This window comes from Capra hircus, chromosome 19 (assembly GCF_001704415.2).
Source record: "Capra hircus breed San Clemente chromosome 19, ASM170441v1, whole genome shotgun sequence".
Taxonomy (NCBI): Eukaryota; Metazoa; Chordata; class Mammalia; order Artiodactyla; family Bovidae; genus Capra; species Capra hircus.
The window spans coordinates 26767371-26786788 of record NC_030826.1 but is presented as its reverse complement, the minus strand read 5'-3'; the positions used below and the strand labels follow the sequence as shown (position 1 = coordinate 26786788).

The 19418-nt window shown below is 51.9% G+C and overlaps 3 protein-coding genes across 4 annotated transcripts; 2 read left to right on the top strand and 1 right to left on the bottom strand.

Moving 5' to 3' along the window:
* CLDN7 (claudin 7) lies at positions 2780–5660 on the top strand. Its single transcript, XM_018064556.1, has 4 exons — positions 2780–4046; positions 4828–4992; positions 5114–5198; positions 5285–5660. Exons 1-4 carry the CDS (start codon positions 3824–3826, stop codon positions 5445–5447), a joined length of 636 nt encoding a protein of 211 aa, XP_017920045.1. The 5' UTR covers positions 2780–3823; the 3' UTR covers positions 5448–5660.
* On the bottom strand, positions 5770–11883 carry ELP5 (elongator acetyltransferase complex subunit 5). 2 transcript variants are annotated; one of them, XM_013971970.2, is made up of 8 exons: positions 11449–11599; positions 11236–11296; positions 11071–11151; positions 8790–9010; positions 7522–7703; positions 7015–7110; positions 6769–6869; positions 5770–6145 (listed from the first exon to the last, which is right to left on the bottom strand). In XM_013971970.2, exons 1-8 carry the CDS (start codon positions 11582–11584, stop codon positions 6031–6033), a joined length of 993 nt encoding a protein of 330 aa, XP_013827424.2. In that variant the 5' UTR covers positions 11585–11599; the 3' UTR covers positions 5770–6030. The 2 variants fall into 2 exon arrangements, with proteins under 2 accessions (XP_013827424.2, XP_017920044.1); XM_018064555.1 differs by lacking the exon at positions 11449–11599 and adding an exon at positions 11726–11883 and having other exon boundaries at positions 11071–11296.
* Positions 12015–18498, top strand: CTDNEP1 (CTD nuclear envelope phosphatase 1). Its single transcript, XM_005693486.3, has 8 exons — positions 12015–12834; positions 15618–15684; positions 15778–15896; positions 16108–16179; positions 16600–16716; positions 16945–17056; positions 17473–17557; positions 17851–18498. The coding sequence occupies exons 1-8, from the start codon at positions 12733–12735 to the stop codon at positions 17909–17911; spliced, it is 735 nt and encodes a 244-aa protein (XP_005693543.2). The 5' UTR covers positions 12015–12732; the 3' UTR covers positions 17912–18498.

The following is a 19418-nucleotide window of genomic DNA, read 5'->3' as shown; positions in this document are numbered from 1 at the left end:
TTTCGGCAACACTGCTTGGCTTTTAGGATTTTCAGTTCCTTGATCAGGTATTGCACCCAGGCCACAGTAGTGAAAGCCTGGAGTCCAAATCACTAGGCTTCTAGGGAACTCCCCCTTTTCTCTCTTTTTAGCAAAATCCCAACCCTGGCTAATTCCAACTCTCCATCTACTTTCTCCTCATACCCCGCTCTTTACTTAAAGGGTTCTAGAGCAAGAAATTCACAGTGATGGTGACTGGTGATGCTTTAAATCAGTGGTTCTAGTCTGGGACCAGTTTTGCTCATCTCATCACTGGGACATCTGGCAATCTCTGGAGACAATGATTTCTTTTTTTTTTTTAATTTATTTTATTGAAGCATAGTTGATTTACAATGTTGTATTAATTTCTGCTGTACAGCAGTGATTTTATATATATGTATATATATATATATATATATATATATATATATTCTTTTCCATTATGGTTTATGACAGGATATTGAATATGGTTTCCTGTGCTATCCAGTAGGACCTTGTTTATTCTGGAGACATTTTTGATTGTCACACTGGGGTGTGGGAGAGGATACTGGCATCAAATCAGTGGAAGTCCAGGGTGCTGTTAAATATCCTATAATGCACAGAATCATCCCATAACCAAGACTTATCTGGCCCCAAACACAATAGTGCTGAAGTGGAGCAATCCTGCTCTAAGTTAATACAAGTCTCAAAGAGACAATAGAAACAGGGCTGTAGCACTTGTTGTTCCCTATGCCTATAATGTGGTTCTTCCTGGGTGGCTCATTATTTAACAGTCCCTTCCTAGGTAGGTCTCCCTGACCTTACTCTGGAATGGACCCAACCTCATCACATTGCCCTATTTTATTGCTTTGAAAACATGCACCATTTTATGTCTTTATTGCCTGCTTCCTCCTTCTAGAATCTAAGTTACCTGAATGAAGCATCCTCTTTTTCTTTTTTGACGGCACAGAATGCCATGCAGAACTTCCTCGACCAGGGATTGAACCTGTGCCCCATGCACTGGAAGCACTGAATCTTAACCACTGGCCCACCAGGAAGTCTGCAGTGTCCTCTTGTTTACAGCTGTAGCCCCAGTGTCAAGCATGGTGCTTGGTACATTATACAGGGTCTCGGAAAATATTTGTCAAATCAGTATATGAAAATCATGTTAATTTGCAATTTAGTCATTTATTCATCAGCTATTTATTGGGGATAAAATCCAGACACATCTCTTGGAACTTATAGTATAGTGGGGAGACTGACGTTGAGTAAATAATCACACAAAGTGAATAGCTTCCAGTCATGATAAGAACGTTGAACGTACAGTACAGGTAGCAGTGAGGACATTCAGCAGGGTGACCTGACTCAGTCTGGGGCGGGGTGCTCAGGCCAGACCTCCCAGGAGAAGTCATATTTGAGCTGATAGCTAAGGATGAGTCGGTTAGCTGGGTAGAAGGAAGGTTGGGTGGGGGTAGATGAGAAGAGCACCCAGGCATAGAGAACAGAGAGCAGAGGCACTCTGGTGGGAAGGAACACTGTATAGTTCAGGAAGTGTGGCTGACACATGGAGTCTCATAAACCATAGTGTAACATTTATTTGCAAATCCAGTGAAGCATTAGGAGCCAAAGAATGCCATTGGAAGTTTTAAGGATTTTAAACAGGAAGTGATGATAAAAAGTTTATTAAAAAAACAAACTTGTTTCTGGAAAATAGATTTTAGAAGGACAAGCAGGAAAGCAGAGAGAGATTGGTTTGGAGGCAGTTGCAGTGTCCAGGCAAGAGGTGATGGTGGCTTGGCCTGAGATGGTCTCACTGAGCTTGGAGAGGAGCTGGATATATTTAACTAACAAGAAACATGAAAAAAAAAAAAAAAAGAAAAGAAACGTGGATTTTCAGAGCTGGAAATCACCTTAAAAAAATAAAAAACTCACCATTAATCAAAGGTAGAAAAATTGAATAATAAAGAGTTCCTTAAAGTCTGCATTTTACAGAAAAACAGGTTAGTTAGGACTATGAAGGGCCCATTAATATTTTTATTGAATGAAAGAAAGAAAGACCGAGAAATGTTTGAGGAGGAGCAAAGATGGGAAACATGAGAGACTTAAGGTTAAAAAATTAAGTGAAAGAGACAGAGTAAGAAAGGAATGTGAGCCCGAGAGCTGTCAGGTTGGAGAAGGAAAGATTGGAAGGAAACTGGACCATGAGGGAGCAGGGATGCGCTCTAGGGTAGATGCAATGAAAGGCTACTGGGTGATGCTGGGCTCCAAGGGGGCTGGAGATGGGGCACAAAGGTAGACTAAAAGACGAGGAGTAAAATAGGAAGAGGAAAGGACAGGAAGGGGAGATGATAACAGAGGAGGGAGGAATGGGTAAGTGGCGGATGCTTGGTGGGATGGGGCAGAACTCAGGGAGCGTGACAGAAGAAACCTGAGGGTGAGGTGGGGGTCTGAGGACTGAATCAAAGGCCACATTAGAGCCAGATGTTCTGGAGGACGGCACGGTGAGAGGGCGGGAGAGGGCACACAGACAGGCAGGTCCAGGCTCCGGATGAGGGTGAGAAACTAGTGCAGGGCTGGGGGAGGAAGAAGAGGGAAAGGTGGAGGACCGGCTGGAAAAACTCCAGGGGAAGAGAATGGTGGGTGTGGCCAAGACTCTGACCCAGGCCTTACCGTGCTCCCTCCCTTCGCTGGATTCTGGCTTCAGTGGTTTCTTCCTTCTGCGGAAAGGACACTTGAGGCGGGATGAGACTGTGACTGCGGGGCGGGGCGGGAGTGGGGGTGCCAAGGGCCCCGCCATTAAGTCACGTCCAGCAGAGATCGGAATAGGGGGCGGAGGAGACGGGTGCTGGGGCACCGCTTCTGGAAGCCAGGTGTCTGGTGGAGGCGACAGCGGTGAGGGGCGGTTGGGCGCTAGGCGGTGGCTCTGGCGGTGGAGACTCTAATTAGACGGCTGAAGTGGACAGTTCTGAGGGGTCCCCGGAAGGTGGGGTCGGCGAGGAAAGGAGACTGAAGTGAAAAACAGTAGAACCGAGGGTGGGGGCGAAAGTAGGGCGGGATAAAGAGCGAGTAGAAGCCGAGAGTCCCTGCGGGGGGGAAGGCGGAGCCAGGGCTAGCCTGGGGCATCTCTCCCGCTCAGGCTCCGCCGCGTTCCTGGCGCACCTGTCCGGGAGCGGGGAAGGGATGTCCTTGCGCCCGAGGGACCTCCAGTCCGAGGGGCTTCCTCAGAACTCGGGACTCCCGAGAAGACTCCACCTCCCCCCTCCAGCGGGCCGAGCCCAGTAAGTGAAGGGGCGTGACGCTGGTGCTCAGGTTTCTTCCTCCACACCTGAGCCAGGAGGGGTGGGGGCAAGGACTTCCGGCTCAGGTGAGTGTCCCTTCGGTGACGTCAGGTCACCCTCGGCCGCCCCTCGATCACTCCCTGTCTCGCGCCCCCGACGCCCTACTTATACTCAGGTGCGCAGCACCTGTCCGCCCGCACCTGCCCGCTCACCGCTGAGCGACCTCTAGTTGGCACAGCAGCTTCGGGCCGACAGCCCAGGATACTCTGGGGACTTCCAGCACCCGGAGGCCGCGCCCGTACGGCCCCTCCACCTTTTGTTTGGGAAGAGTCGCCGAGCGCCCGAGGGAGCCGCCAGGCCTTCGCGGATCGCTTTTGTCGGTCACCAGTCCTGTTCCCCTCTGCCGTGAGACTCTCGCCTCGCCGGAGGGGTCGGTTTGTTTACTCCGGAGACCAGATTTGCAAGCAGTCGACCAACTTCTTTTTTGCCTCTTTGGGTGACTTAAAAACTCGTCCGCCAGGCGCCCCCCGTCTATTCTGAAGGCGGAAATGGCCAATTCGGGCCTGCAGCTGCTGGGCTTTTCCATGGCTCTGGTGGGCTGGGTGGGCCTGGTGGCATGCACCGCCATCCCGCAGTGGCAGATGAGCTCGTACGCTGGCGACAATATCATCACCGCCCAGGCCATGTACAAGGGGCTGTGGATGGACTGCGTCACGCAGAGCACCGGCATGATGAGCTGCAAAATGTACGACTCGGTGCTCTCCCTGCCGGGTAAGACCGCGGGACCGACGGGGCGGATGCTCCAGAGCCGGGGTCGCGGGGTGGGTGAGGGGCCGGGCTCGAGGCCCCACGGCCCGACGCGCTGGGTTGCGCGGTAGCGCGGCTGGAGAGGAGGAAGCGGTAGGGCCAAGGTCCTGGGACTGCACGTGCGCGGGTCCGGCTGAGCCCCTTTTCGCCCGCGGACGCGCCTCGTCTTCCGGCCGAGCGGCCAGCGGACCAAGCCGCTCCCGGTAAGCTGAGTCCTGGGGCGCGGCCTTCCCCTCCCCCTACCCCGAGGCCAAGGTCTTCGCCATCTCCCGCCCTTTTCTCGGACAAAAGGCGGCGCGGGGTTGGGCTGGGGGCCGCTGGGTCGAACCAAGGGCCGAGGAGCCTCGCCTCCTGTTTGCCCCCTGGGCCGCCGCCTGCGGCTTCTAATCTTATCCGCCGATTAGCCGAAGCCACAAACCGTGGCCTCGATAGTGGGGTCAGAGCTGAGACGAGAGCCAGGACTGCGTGCGGCCCCGGGGCTGCAGCCACCGCTACCGGGGCTCAGGTCACCACTGTTTTCCTTCAACGTCCCCTTTCACCCTTCCCCCTCCGCGGGGGCAGTTTCATCGAAACCCAGGCGCCCCGGGCGGATCCTAGAGCCGAGAGGGCGGGGCAGAGCGGGAAGGCCACGGAGTCGGGAGGGGGCGGGACCCGCCGGCTCCGGCCCGGGACTCGGGGTCTGAATCGGTCCGAGGGTCGCCCCGTCATTTCCAGCAAGGATGGCATCCTTACCCCTTTTCCGCAGCGGCCTTGCAGGCCACTCGAGCCCTAATGGTGGTTTCCCTGGTGCTGGGCTTCCTGGCCACATTCGTGGCCACGATGGGCATGAAGTGTACAAACTGTGGGGGAGACGACAAAGTGAAGAAGGCCCGGATAGCCATGACGGGAGGCATCATTTTCATCTTGGCAGGTGAGCCACAGGTCCAAGGTGGGGACAAGGACTCTGTTAACCATGCTGGAGGGGTAAGTGTGGACACAGTGCGGGTTTGGGGGGGTGGCTCACAGTACCTGAATCCCCATTTTTTCCCCAGGTCTTGCTGCCTTGATAGCTTGCTCCTGGTACGGCCATCAGATTGTCTCAGATTTCTATAACCCGTTGGTCCCCATGAATGTTAAGTAAGTATGAGAGCCCTATCTCCTAAGGGGTCTGGGGTTGGGAGAGGCAGGCCAGGGTTCGTGACCGCAATCCCTTCTCTCCACAGGTATGAATTTGGTCCTGCCATCTTCATTGGCTGGGCAGGGTCTGCTCTGGTCATCCTGGGAGGTGCACTGCTCTCTTGCTCTTGTCCTGGGAGTGAGAGCAAAGCTGGATACCGTGCACCTCGCTCCTACCCTAAGCCCAACTCTGCCAAGGAGTATGTGTGAGCTGGGATGCCCCTGCCCCAACCTGGCAGCCTACAGGTGCCTCCTTATGAAAGGACCTGGGGCAGAGAGCTCAGCCTGTGGGCAGGGTGCCAAGCAAAAGCCTTCAGTCACTCTAGCCCAGCACACCGTGTACAGTTTCCTGGGGGGTTGGGTGGGGGGGACAAAAATGGGAGGGTGTGCTTTTTGTACAGTAATAAAAATATGTTTTGGAAAGTAGGCTTTTTTTCCATCCCCTTCAGGGCATCTGCTTCCCTCATCCACTCCCAGCCTCCAGTCCTGTCCACTTGCGACTTTTGCTTAAATAGCAACCAAAGAACTTTTCCTTTTAATACAAAATAAAATATTTTATTAGGGTTGGGGGGAGGTGGTGTTCCTATCCTGTCACTTTCCCTTATGCCTCCAGCCCACTTCTCACTGGAAGCTGCTCCCTGGCTCATGGGTCACAGGGCAGGGCCTCCATAGATACAGGGAACAAAGATGGAGCAGAGACAGGCTAATGCCAACACACACATTGAAGGATGGTTACAGGCCTGTAGTCTTCCTCTTCCCCTTCTACTGCAGTCTAGTCAAATCTCCTAGACAATCAAACATCTAGGTCATCGTCTGGGTCTTCTTGATCCAGGTCATCATAAGCATCTGGCTCATAGAAGATGTGGCTGGTAGCCTGGCCCAGCCCAGGGCGCAGTAGAGCCTGCTGTCTGAGGAGAGATAAGGGGAGAATTGGTGCTGGGGAGGGTGGGTAATGGGTCACATCTGGACACCCTCTTTCTGCGTAACAGTCACTCCCTCTCTGGCTTCCATGTCTTCTTGGGCTAAATCCCTTTGACCTTGTGTAGCACCAACTGGTATAGGGATGGATACTCTTAGACAGCTCTTGCAACACCCTAAGTTCTTAGCAGCTTGAGGGCAAGAATACTGTGTAGTCTTGCTTCACCCGCCCACATGCTGGGCACAGAACAAATGTCTACTAAGCCCTTATTAACCTGCCTCTGGCATACCATCCAGCTTCCTACCCTCCCAGTGCTGCTACCTGGAGATAGGGCCACTTCCCTGGGGTCTGGTCCCGCTCAGCCCAGGCCCAGATTACTTTGGGGACATTAGTGAGCTGGGACCCAAAGCGCTAATGGAGAGAAGAGACATCGAGGCCCTTTGACACTGCTGGGGTTTGGGTGGGTAGAGCCACTCCCCAGACTTGACTCTGGAGGTGGACTTCAGCCCCTATAAAGTTGAAAAAGTTAATCAACAACCTGCTGTTGCCCCACCTCTTAGGCCCAATGCTGGGCTCAACTCAGGGACTTGGGCACTGAGGCCCCAACCTTACTTTTCCGAGCTGAACTGGAAGGGCAGAGTCAGGCTATCTTTGGCTTCTCTCTCCTTCTTGGACAGATGAAGGTTAAAAGTCAAATGAGTAGTGGGGTCCACCTGCAGGTACAGAAGAAGCTGCTGGTCTGCACCATCCCTGGAATCCCTGACCCCACGCCCCCAATGTCTGCAGTTTTTATCCCCCTCTCCTTTTTCCAGACCCCAAATCCCATCCCCTTGTTCCCGCCCTGGCTCTCTTAGGTACCGAGGGAGTATGAGGATCTGAGCGGGGCTGGGATTCCAGTGGCGGCTCCGCTTGGAGCTCCAAGCTGAAGTCAGGAAGGATGGAGAACCACTGAGTCTGGGGAGAATTAAGAAGAGGGTTAAGAAAGATTTTTCTATCTTACTGAGCAAACCAGAGAACCAGGAACTGCCACTCCAGCTCTTAGCCACTGATCTGACTGGCTTCTTCCGGCTCATGCGTTCCACCTCTTAGCCCCTCAAACCTCTCCATCGGGACAACTTTTGGCTTTTTCTCCTTTTCCATTTCCTGGAAGGCAGTGTCTTTTGTTGGTTCAGCTTACAGTATGTGAGCTTTCCAGGCTACAAAATGGGGATAATAAGACAATCTACCTCACAAGGCATCTCACAAAGGAGATAAAATGGGGGAACTGCTACGATGAGGGCCCAGGGAAGTGCTCCATCACATCATCTGTTTTACTGCTCTCCCTCTCTGTCTGACCTCAACCTCCAGTCCCCTGCTTCTCCTGACCTGGTGGGTGGGGCGCTGTCTCGGCCTCCGACAGAGGATGTGAGCCGATGCCTGGCCCATCGTACCACTCAGGGTCACCTCGGTCTGAGCAAGGCTGCTCAATGCTCCCAAAGGGCCTGGGCCGTGAAGCTCTTCATGCAGCAGGCCCAGCACACGCACCTGCTCACCTGGGGGGGTGTCACCTGTAGAGGGACAAGAAATGTGGTGCACGAAGGGCAGTAGGGAGCATTCCAGGGATGCTTGGGATCAAACAGTGAAGAGGAAAAAAAAGGCCCACATCAGAGGCCCACATCTTCTCAGAACTCTGCCCAGATCCTGACTGACCTCAGTCAGTTTCACCACCCTGCTCTGACTTCTTTCAGGCCTCACCTTAATACACATTCTTATTCCAGCGTACATCGAATCAAGGCACTGCTCTGACCTCAATCCTCAGGAGCGCCCCAAGGCCTCCAGGAAGGAACTCACACTTTCAATGTTTGTTCTCCACTTGCTTTCAGCCTCATCTCTTGTACACTGAACTACCTGCTGTGTCTGGAACTTGCCAAAAATCCCAGTTGGTGCCTTAGATCCCCTCCCATCTTCCCTCTTTTTTTAGCTGCATTTAGTGTAAGACACTACACTAAAGATTTGCATTTTTAGGTTGAACTGTATGAAACTACTAACATCTGATCATATCTGACCTATAAAAACAACAGTTCCAAGTGGTTCATCCTAATATTATAAACTCCATTCTCCCTCGACTTTTACAGAGGAAACTGAAGCGCTGTCAGACCAAACACCTGTGTACCGAGCTGGGTATGTGACTCTAAAGCCCATCCTAGGACCCACTGTACTTTAGGGCTAGTCCCAGAGCTATCAGCTGGACAAATTGGCCTGACTGACCCTTCGCTCTTCAAGACATTCCTTAAGGTACTCTGTACATGTTCCTTTATCATCACAGTCCTTATCAGGCTATCCAGTAAATTGCTTGTTTACTGGTCTGTACCCTTAACGGGATTTTGAGCTCCTGGAAGGCAAGGACCCAACACTGTATGTATATATTTAACATTTGTTGAATGAATGAATGAGAGAAAAAAAAACCCACAAACTTGGAAAATAAAAAAAGAGTGATTGATAGCACTATGATGCAATCAAGAAATAGAATAAAGATCAAAGCGTTGGAAGAAGGCCCAACTGGAGATCCCTGATATATTTCTTGTTAGGGTGGAGAGGGGCACATGGTTGGTAGGGGGAATGTATGAACGGAAGAAACAAATGAGGAGCCTCACCAGGGCAGGAGTCCTGACGGCTCAGCGCATGCAGGGTCTGGCAGAGTGTGGGGCAGGGAAGGTGATGCAGCAACCAGCTGAGGGAATCAAGAGCAATGGTGGCAGGGCCAGAAACTGTCCTCTTGTCCAGGGCCCTCAAGGCTTCCAGGGGCCCTCCAGGAAGGGCTTTCCCAGGTTTTGACCAGCTGAGAGGGTCTCTAAAGAGATCATGGTAAACCAGCCTATAAAGGGAAAATAAAAGGCATGATTATACTGCTCCCCTGCCCCCGCCATCTCCAACTTTGGCTTCTGATCTTTGTGGTTCGGTTTCCTTGATTTTCACTAATATTTTAAACATCAGTGAAAAGCTGATTTTAAAAAACTTAAAAGTAGAATATAGTGATTGACAGCATAGACTTTGGTGTCAAACAGCCCTGAGCTCCAAGCTTGGTTCAACTTGCCCAAGGTCACCTGATACATTACTTCATCTAAGACTCAGTTTCTTCACTTATAAAACAGGAATACCAACTTTCTGACATTTAGTACAGTGCTTGACAAGTAGTAAACACTTGATAAATGTTAACTGTCATTATCAAATATTTCCTGAGTGGTGCCTAAAATGTGTCATTCTCTGAATGGATAAAGAGGAAGGCGAGGACCTGAGACATGGTTCCTGCCTGTAAAACAGCTTAGAGAATGTCAAGAAGCAAGTCCTGTCATACTAACTACAGATAGAATAACAATTCAGGAAAAGAAACTGGCATGGATTGGAAATCCTGGGAAAGCTTCACAGTGGCAGAACTTGTTCCCAGATACCTCCTTTGTATCTCCTGCTTCTCTTGTGAGTGTCATCTTTACAGCATCATGTCTACTCTAACAATGGATACAAAATTTGGGCAGATGTAAACTACCATTATCCAGCTAACTATGCAGACCAGGAAACAATTTTTCTTAACCATCCAACATAGGTTCAGGGACCTCCTGATCCGGGTGCTTTTCTCTGCCCCACATCAGTCTGTAAGTCCTCGAAGGTGTACCTGCTAACGTCCTTTTACATTTGTCCCAAACTCTCCACCCTGCCTTAAGCCAGGCCTGTCTCCTTCTACCATTATTCTCTGAGATTTCACTGGAATACGAACCCTGTCTACTTCAATCACTGCTCTAATCTAGCACAGTCCCTGGTTCACAACTAGCTCTTAACCAGCACTTCTACATCTGAGAGAACCTGCATTTTTGCAAAACCCTTCCCACTTGGTCTCCCTAAGTCCAGGCTCCCCGCCCCCTCCCCCTGGGGCCCAACCCATTCTCTGCAGTGTGGAGTCTTTCTAACAGGTATGATGTTATCACTCTCCTTTCAAATTTTCCTTTTCATGCTCTGTAAGACTTTTCACTATTATCAGATACTGCTCTTTGGCTGACCTCAGGAAGCTCCTGCATCTCCCACGAACAGGTATGGTTTCCATGTTGTTGTTTAGTCACTAAATGGTGTCCGACTCCTTTGTTGACTCCATGGGCTATAGCCCACCATGCTCCTCTGTCCACAGGATCTCCAGGCAAGAATACTAGAGTGGGCTGCCATTTCCTTCTCCAGGGGACCTTCCCGACTGAGGGATTGGACCCGCAGCTTCTGCCGCATCTCCTGGACAGTAGGCAGATTCTTTGCCTCTGAGCCACCAGGGAAGCCAGATGGCTTCCGTATCTCCCCAATTATGCATAAATTGTTCCTTCTGTTTGTAGGACAAATACCTATGTAGCCTGCAGTTAGTGCTGACATACGTTGATCACTAGACTGATTCACTCAAAAGGCAGAACATGTTTATTCTTATTCTCCAGGGCAGTCTCTAATGCTAGCCTGTACTGTCGGCCTTTTATTACTCAATTCATCTTCTGTAGTCCCTGTTTTGGATTCTCCAGATAACTACTCTTCATCATTCCACTTACTAATTCCTACCTCCTTTGAAAGACCCATTTCCATTCAATGAATTGTCGACTAGGCTTTAAGCTTCTCTGGTGGTTCAGATGGTAAGGAACTAGCCTGAAAGCAGGAGACCTGGGTTCAATCCCTGGGTGGGGAAGATCCTCTGGATAAGTGAATGGCAACCCACTCCAGTATTCTTGCCTGGGAAATCCCATGGACAGAGGAGCCCGGGCTACAGTCCACGGGGTCGCAAAGGGTCAGACACGACTGGCAACTGACACTTTCACGCTACTACATATCAGGTTTTTTCCCTGCTGCTGGAAGGGAAATTCCTCAGCAACATTAGTCCCAAATCCAATTAAATTTCTTCCAATTTGTACTTACCGGCTGTTGATATTGGAGTCAAAACCTTCACGAAACTCTTCTTCGCTCACTTCACAGCCCAGGACGTGGACTTGCTCACCACTGAGGCAGAGATGAGGGGGACTGTCAGAGTGGGACCCAGGCTCCCTCATCGGACGGAACGGCGAGACGCTGCGGGATACTCACCACAACGCAGATTTCTTGACAAGCGCCTTCAGGAGACTACGCCCCTCCCACTCCACGGAGTCTGGAAAGAGCGAATAACAGCCTGAGAATACTGAGGTTTTCGCATTCACCAAGTGGTCGAGACCTCCACCCCTGGCTTGTGACCTATAGCCCTTCCTCTCCACTTCCGCCCCTTGAGCCCTGTTCCGAAGCGCCTGTGCCTTCGACCCTCACCCCGAAGCAGCATCAGGCCACCAACAGCCAACAGCGACTCCAACATCCCCAAAACGCGTCCCGTCCCTTTTCGGACGCCCTCTGATGGCGTCACTGTCCACTGCCCCGCCCCCTTCACATGAAAGGGGCGGGGCATCCACGATCCCTCCCACCACTAAGACCTGCTATAGTCTGGAGAGGTGATTAGGTTCACTATCCCAGGAAGGCTCACGGGGAATAGCGCCTCCTGAGTGCTGGTACACACACGTAGGGACGACGTCCCTCTCTACAATTTTACCGTGACCGGGGCGGAAAGAGCCGTTGGGGCAGTTGTCCGTGGGAGGGGGAGGTGGCCGCGCGAGCCCTTCCGACGGTCTGAGCCTCGGGGACAAGTGACGTCACTCCGCTCAGCCCGTGCAATTCAAGGCGGGCCTGCTTTGCTCCAGGCCCCGCCCCCGCGCACGCGCAATATTGTGGTCTGGTTCGGGACACGCCCCACTTTCCTTATCCCCACCCCCATAGACTGAGTAGGGGGAACTTTAGTCCAGGTGAAGCGAATACACGTCACCACCGGAAGTAGTGTCAGAGGGGAAGAGGAGGGGGGAAGAAAGGAGGAGGGAGTCCTTTGGGCGGTAAAATGGCGCCCGTTAGAGTGGGAAATCCAGCTGCAGAGGCTGCAGCCCCGCTCCCCAGCGGTTGAGGCGCCCCTGACCTCGGGGAGGGGGAGGCCGCTCTGGTCCAGCCATCCGCGTCCTTCGGCTCCCCCTCCCCTTCTTCCTGGGTCCTTGGCTCACCCGGCCCGTTCGCCACCTCCTCCGCGGCCCTTCGCGCGCCGCTGCCCCCGCCCGCCCCTTTCCCGCGGGCAGACCCCTAGCGCGCCTGCGCAGCGGGCCACCCTCCGCTTCCCCCTTCCCCTCCCCCTTCCTTCTCCCTCCCTCCCTTCTCCCTAACCCCCTCCCCCACAGCCCCCTCCCCCAATTCTCCATCCCCTTCTCTCCTGGTCTCGGAGGACCCCACTGTAGCCCGACCTGCCTCGGCCCGCAACCTCGGCGAAGCCGTCGGTGCCACTCCCCGCCCATGTGGGCCCCCGCGGGCTGCCCACGCCTGTCCCCCAGCTCCCCGTTCCGCTGGGCTTTCCCCTCGTCGTGGGTGGCTTTGTGAGCCGCCCGCTCCGTGCCCCTCTCTGCAGCCTCTTCTGCCACTCGGGGCCCCCGTTCCCCCTCCCGGTGGCGGGGGGCTGCCCCCGGGGGGCTGGCGGAGCTGGGCCGCGGGGGCCCCGGGGCCGGCGGTGCCGGGGTCATCGGGATGATGCGGACGCAGTGTCTGCTGGGGCTGCGCACGTTCGTGGCCTTCGCCGCCAAGCTCTGGAGCTTCTTCATTTACCTTTTGCGGAGGCAGATCCGCACGGTGAGCCTTGGGTGGGCGCTGGTGGTGGTGGGGACTTCTGTCAGCTGTGCTCAAGGGTTTTCGGAAAGTGTCGGGCCTCTGTTTGGGCCTAGGAACCGAGTCTTGGCGGCAGCTTCTACCGCTAGAGAATTAGAGCACCCGTAGCTGGGCAAGAGGTGGGATGGGAAAAAGGAAGACCCTTGCGGTAGAACCGAGATGGTGGAGGGGGGCTAGACGGTAAAAGGACTTGGCAATTCTTGGGGGCCAGGGTGGTGGGTGGGGCGCTCTTTAAGAAAGCTGAAGTTGTTGCTAAAGAAACCGATAGGCGGGGAACACCTGTTTGATGGCAGCAGATCCATCGATGTGGGTTAGTCAAAGACCCTCCTATTATTTGGAATCTCCATGTGTGTTTGGTCTTAAGGAATATACCGGCTCCTGTGCCAAAGGTGGGGGTGGGTGGGAGGGCGTATATGACAAACAAGAATGGGAACTTAGGAAAAGCCCTGGGTGTGCAGGAGAAGCTCCTGCGGTTCAGATTAAGGGAACTCTTCCCAAAAGGTCCTGAAAACCCAGTGCATAGTGTGAGTGTGAATATTTAGGCTTATCAAGACTCTGGGATTGAAAAACGCATAAAAATGCGTTTATGATGGTCATCTTTAGTTGCAGAAGGGGGCACATTAAAGTTTGAGTGTCCTCATCATAAGACGGTGCTTGTCAGTTGTAAAGACTTCAATCTGAGGGCATGCTTGTTTTCCCAGGAGACCCCAGAGTTGTGAGGGATACTGTGGGGAGTGTATCTCTGGGTTTCCTCCTCCATAGCTTTTCTCCAAGGTCAAATCTCCTTAGGCTAACATAACTTAATAAATGTGCTGTGTGTTCTCACCCCCATGGGGGAAAATACACTGAAGGAGGCTGGGGAGGACTCAGGGAGTTGGGGTGTTGAGAATCTCTAGTCTGTACTCTGGCATAACTCAATAAAACTGGAAGAAATAAAATCTGGTAGGGGCTGCCTAGGTCAAATTTCCAGACAGCCCTGAGTGGTAGTGGTAGAATGGGCCTGGCCTTGGCTTCAGTGTCTCCTTTATCAGTCTACTTTCACTTTTTGATTTAGGGTGAGGATTGTTTCTGGGTGGTCATGGTTGTAGGCAGGGCTATTTCCCCACGACAAGGGTCAGGAACTAAGAAGAATCTGAGGTCAGAGATGCTGAGATGCGTGTGTGGCTAGCTCCTGGGGTTTTCCTTCCATGTTAGGTGCTGTCCTCTCTTCCTGGCCTTGCAGAGAGTATCCCCCTTGCTCTCCTTTCTTTTAGGGGAGAAAATAGCAGCTGTTTTCTGGGTGCAGAGGTGTGCACCAGCCCACCTAGAGACAGGTTCCTTGACCCCAAAGCCTTTCGTCTTCCTTCCTTCCAGTCTGGTTTCTCCCCCCGCCCCCTTTCTGGCAGATGCTTAGAGCATTCCCTACATGCCCAGCATGTGCAACCCGAGATAGCAGGACAGGACACCCGAGCTGTTGCGGCTCTCATCGGCAGCCCTGCAAGAAAAGAAGGGCAGATGCCTTGGGGTTAGGGGGAGAGGGCCCTTTGGTTTGCAAGTGGGGAGCAGCCTGGTTCTGATGAGGCTTGGAGCCTAGGGATGGACTGTGCTTAGAAGAAAAGGGCAGAGGAGGGAATCACCAAGCTCTGCATGTGAGACCTGAGTGTTGGAAACAGGAGCCTCTAGAGAGATGGAGAAGCTGGAAGGCCAGGCTGGTGACATCCTTGTCCCTTCCACACCTCCCACTCACAGCCCTTCACTCTGGCCTTCTCGGTGCTCTATCAGTCTGCCTGGTGAGTGGGGCTTTCCGGTATTCTCTGCCTTGCCCTGGGTACCAGGATAAGGAGGCTGTTCAGAGGGCTGAGGTTCTCTGCAGCTTGTGACTTGGCTAGTAGAGACAGAAATGGACAGGTGGCTGGTTAAAATAGACCTGGTGGCCCCCAGCCAGAGGAACTTAGCTGACCTGACAACCCCTGGATTCCCTCATCCTCTCTTCCCCTTAGTGACCCAAGGACCTCCCCTCCTGATACCTACCCTCTGTCCACTAAGGATTCTGAGGTGCTCAGCTCCCAACACAAGGTGATGGGAGTTGTCACAAAGAATTCTTGAGGTGGAGGTAGGCAGGGGCATGCATTTCCACGTAGCAGGATAATATCGTGGGTAACAGGACAGGTTCTTGGGTGGGACTGCAAGGGTACAATCGTGGCTCCATCATTTCATTGATTCTAGTGTTGAGTAACCACCCTTGCAATAGTGTTCTAGGAATACAGCCATGATCAAGACAAAATCCATGCTTTCATGGTCTTCATTCTTACTGGAGGGGCAAACCACTAATTCCTAGCTGTGTGGTCTTAGGTTATTTAACTTCTCTCAGCCTTGGTTTCTTCATCCTTAAAACATGGGTAATATTGTTGTTATAATTATTATTAGGGTTGTTTTCAGGATTACATAAATAACCCTAAATTATACCATGCCCAATTTATAGGGGCTTCCCTTGTGGCACAGCTGGTAAAGAATCCGCCTGCAACACAGGAGACCTGGGTTTGATCCCTGGGTTGGGAAGATACCCTGGAGAAGGGAAAGGCTATCCACTCTAGTATTCTCGCCTAGAGAATTTCATGGACTATACCGATGGGGTCGCAAAGAGTTGGATACAACTAAGTGACTTTCACTTCACTTCAATTTTTAGAAAATGTTCAACATGTGCTTCCTATTGTTAGTAGGGAAGATTTCCTTGTCCAGGGTTTAACCTTCTCTCTTGCTATTCCTAGGTAATTCAGTACCAAACTGTTCGATATGACATCCTTCCCTTATCTCCTGTGTCCCGGAATCGGCTAAGTGAGTATGCTGGCTGGGAGGAACCCTAGGTGAGGTTGGGTTCGAGGTCTTGGCTGGAGGTAGGTTGGTGTTACCCCTTCCCCTGTGGTTCAGGCCAGGTGAAGAGGAAGATCCTGGTGCTGGATCTGGATGAGACACTTATTCACTCCCATCATGATGGGGTCCTGAGGCCCACAGTCCGGCCTGGAACGCCTCCTGACTTCATTCTCAAGGTGTGTGGGAGTAGGAAGTGATGGAATAACTTGTGTCTGTAATTCTGCTCAGATTCTTTCCCAATCCCAGAGTACCTCGTCCCTGGCCTCATCCTTGGGCCATGGGGGCAGCCTGAAAAAGGGGAGCAAGCAGTGGGAGGGTAGGGGGTGTCCTTGAGGCCTGGGTGTAGGTGCTTAGGAGTTCTCCCAGCCCTGCTGTGTTCCTCCGCAGGTGGTAATAGACAAACATCCCGTCCGGTTTTTTGTACATAAGAGGCCCCATGTGGATTTCTTCTTGGAAGTGGTGAGTTTGCAGAAGCTGAAGGCAGTTCTGGGATGAAGGAATGGTTTTAGGGCTCTGGGAATGTAGAAGATTTGGAGGAATTAAGGGATCAAGAGAAATGGCAGGGGCAGTTTTGGAGAGGGGAGGTTGTTGGATGGTCAGAGAAGGGCTTTCTATAGTTAGGGTTCATTTATTATGCTGATGCAATTCTATTTTTGCATGGCCTTTCTGCTCCCTTGTTCTTGCATCTGTGAATCTTAAGTGGGTATGATGCCTAAAACTTGGAGTCTTAAGGACAGTTTCAAAATTTTGTGTCCTCAGAGACATGCAGTGTTGCTGAAAAGCCTGAAGGTCTACACTGGAGTCTTAGTAAAAGGGAACTGTATGTCCAAATGAACAATCACCTCTTCTGACAGCTTCCTTTTCTCTAATCTATTTCAGGTGAGCCAGTGGTACGAGTTGGTGGTGTTCACAGCAAGCATGGAGATTTATGGCTCTGCTGTGGCAGATAAACTGGATAATAGCAGAAGCATTCTCAAGAGGAGATACTACAGACAGGTAAGGGACTAGAATCTAAGCCTAAGAATAAGGCTGGGGAGGCAGGCCATCAGGGAGGGGCTTCAGTTTGAGACAACTGCCCAGGAATGGGACCTTCTAAGGGTGTGTGTGTGGGTACTACATAATCCCCTTTTGTGGGAACTGGCTGCCTGTGGGCATTGTTGGGATTGGGGGAGCAATCACAGAGGGCGAGTCTCCTTTTGATGCCCAGCCCACCCTGCCTTCCAGCACTGCACTTTGGAATTGGGCAGCTACATCAAGGACCTCTCTGTGGTCCACAGTGACCTCTCCAGCATTGTGATCCTGGATAACTCACCAGGGGCTTACAGGAGCCATCCAGGTAAGGGAGAAGGCAGTGAGTCTGGCAGGACTAGAAAGTGGTTCTAAGGAGGTATTTTGAATGCATGGGGCTGGGATTCCCTGGTTTACAGTAGGTCAGGATGCAAGTTGTTTTTCTTTCATATGAGAGTGTTCCCTGCCTCCCCCCCCCAATATGTTTCATAAATCAGATTTTTCATATAAAATTTGCTTTAGGTAAGACACAAGGCACAAGTTTGACTAGAAGCCTTACCCTAGTATGAGATATGGTGATTAAAATTTAATTTCATTTTGGAAAATAAATACAGAAGGTTTTACTTAGGTCATTGAGTTTGGGAGGGAGGTTATGTATTTTAAAGCAACCGCCCCCAAATAAAAGGGAAAACACCCTTTCTCTCTTGAACCCTTTATTCTCATGTGCCTTTTCACCCACCCTAGACAATGCCATCCCCATCAAATCCTGGTTCAGTGATCCCAGTGATACTGCCCTTCTCAACCTGCTTCCAATGCTGGATGCCCTCAGGTAAGGGAAGCTAGACACTTAGATTTCTGAGGAGAAGAGTGTTAGGGGATCCCAAGAAGGAATAGAAGTTTGTCCTGTTTTACTTATCTCTTTTCTCTAAGAATATAATTTTTGAACCTAGGTCTTAAGAAAACTCCTCACCTTTAGCCATTGGGTTTTGGGCAAACTGAACCTCAGCCTCATGAGAAAATGGTGGTTCTTTCTGTCCCACGTCTTCAGTGAGGCTGCTTTACACTAGTGTGAGGAGGCTGTCCCCATGAGGACTCTACCAATGCAAGTTATTGTCGTCCCAGGTTCACCGCTGATGTTCGTTCTGTGCTGAGCCGAAACCTTCACCAACATAGGCTCTGGTGACAGCTGCTCCCCCTCCACCTGAGTTGGGGTGGGGGGGAAGGGGAGGGTGAGCCCTCGGGATGCCGTCTGATGCCCTGTCCAACGGTGAGGACTGTCTGGGCAGGGTCTGCCCCTCCCACCCCTCTCTGCCCTGGGAGCCTTGCACTCCCTACGGAGTCTGGATGGACACAAGGGCCAGATTCTGAAGCAGCCTCACTCTAACTTCGTGTTCGCACTCCTGGAAACCCCAGACTGGGACATAAGCGGAGACCTAGGAGAGCCGCAACAGTGTCTGGTGGAGAGACACAACTGGCCAGAGTGAGACAGACATTCGGTAATCCGGGAGGCTCAAAAGAGAAGCCAAGCCAGCTTTGTTGTGATTTGATTTTTTAAAAACTCTTGTACAAAACTGATCTAATTCTTCACTCCAAGGGCTGGGCTGTGGGTGGGAAACTGGGATTTTGGGCCACTGGACTTCCCCCAAACTTGTCCCCTCCCTTACTTTCCCTCTATTTGCCCTTCCTCCTAGATTCCCTCAGATCTGTAACCAGCTTTCTCTTTTTTCCTTTCCTCTCTTTTAAACCATGCATTATAACTTTGAAACCAAAGCTGCCCTAGGTCCTTCTCTGGGGTTTGGGGAAACGAGGGAGGGGTTTTTGTTCACATCCACCCTGTTCACTAGGCAGAGAGAGGAGCCTACTGTAGACCCTAAGTGTAGGGGGAAGGGTAGTGTTGGCTTTCCCTGGCAGGAAGGGTCTTAGTGACAGGATGGGTACCCTGGTGGGGAGTGAAGAGACAGCTGTGTGTCCTGAAAGAACCTGAGCTTCAGTGCAGTAGGACGAAGTATTAAAGGAGTAGAAACCTCGACGACAAGAAAGGCTGGGCTTCGTCTGGAAGACTGGCATGTACTAGCTAAGCAGGCGCTTCCTTCAAGCGGCGGGCTCCCCAGCCCCCTGGCTGACCCGGCCCCACGTCCCCACCTCCCCAGGGCCCTCCTCCCGAAGCCCAAGCCGGCTCTACTTCCTCGCGCCCGCCACGTGACGCTCCGCCCTTTGAGATCACATGATTTTCGCGGCCACAGCAGCAGTGTTCTTCCGCGCTGACGTAGTCCTTACCTTTTAGACCTCCTCTCCAGTCCCTATTGGTCCACTCATTACTGGAACTTAAGCGTCCAGTGCGTCTCTCCAAACACAGGTTTCGTTTCTGCCCTCCTTTATTTCCAGCGACCTCTTCCTCCATTTGGGTACTACTTTGTTTTGGTGTCAACGGCCGCCTTCAGCGTACCAACAGATTTCGTGAATAGCTATCCTTTAATTATCTGCTTTTCCTCTGCATTACTTCCGAAGAGAGCTTTCGAAGAGCCAAGTCGCAAATTACGATTACCATCTTTTAGCCCTTTTCATCGTTACCTCCCTGTGGGGAAAGTCGGGAAATGGATTTTCAGTTATTTCCGACGATAGCAAAAGGCAACCATCTTTCCTACGCCGCCTGCGTAATTTACAAATTGATTCCAAAGCGATTACGCTGA

Excerpts from the sequence above, each read along its gene's own strand:
- CLDN7 (XM_018064556.1), top strand. The coding sequence starts at position 3,824 with ATGGCCAATTCGGGCCTGCAGCTGCTGGGCTTTTCCATGGCTCTGGTG. Across the intron at positions 4,047-4,827 it reads CTCGGTGCTCTCCCTGCCGG|CGGCCTTGCAGGCCACTCGA; the intron begins GTAAGACCGCGG and ends CCTTTTCCGCAG. Across the intron at positions 4,993-5,113 it reads CATCATTTTCATCTTGGCAG|GTCTTGCTGCCTTGATAGCT; the intron begins GTGAGCCACAGG and ends TTTTTTCCCCAG.
- ELP5 (XM_013971970.2), bottom strand. The coding sequence starts at position 11,584 with ATGCCCCGCCCCTTTCATGTGAAGGGGGCGGGGCAGTGGACAGTGACG. Across the intron at positions 11,152-11,235 it reads GTCAAGAAATCTGCGTTGTG|TGGTGAGCAAGTCCACGTCC; the intron begins GTGAGTATCCCG and ends TCTCTGCCTCAG. Across the intron at positions 7,111-7,521 it reads GACAGCGCCCCACCCACCAG|ACTCAGTGGTTCTCCATCCT; the intron begins GTCAGGAGAAGC and ends AATTCTCCCCAG.
- CTDNEP1 (XM_005693486.3), top strand. The coding sequence starts at position 12,733 with ATGATGCGGACGCAGTGTCTGCTGGGGCTGCGCACGTTCGTGGCCTTC. Across the intron at positions 15,897-16,107 it reads CTCCTGACTTCATTCTCAAG|GTGGTAATAGACAAACATCC; the intron begins GTGTGTGGGAGT and ends GTTCCTCCGCAG. Across the intron at positions 16,180-16,599 it reads TGGATTTCTTCTTGGAAGTG|GTGAGCCAGTGGTACGAGTT; the intron begins GTGAGTTTGCAG and ends AATCTATTTCAG.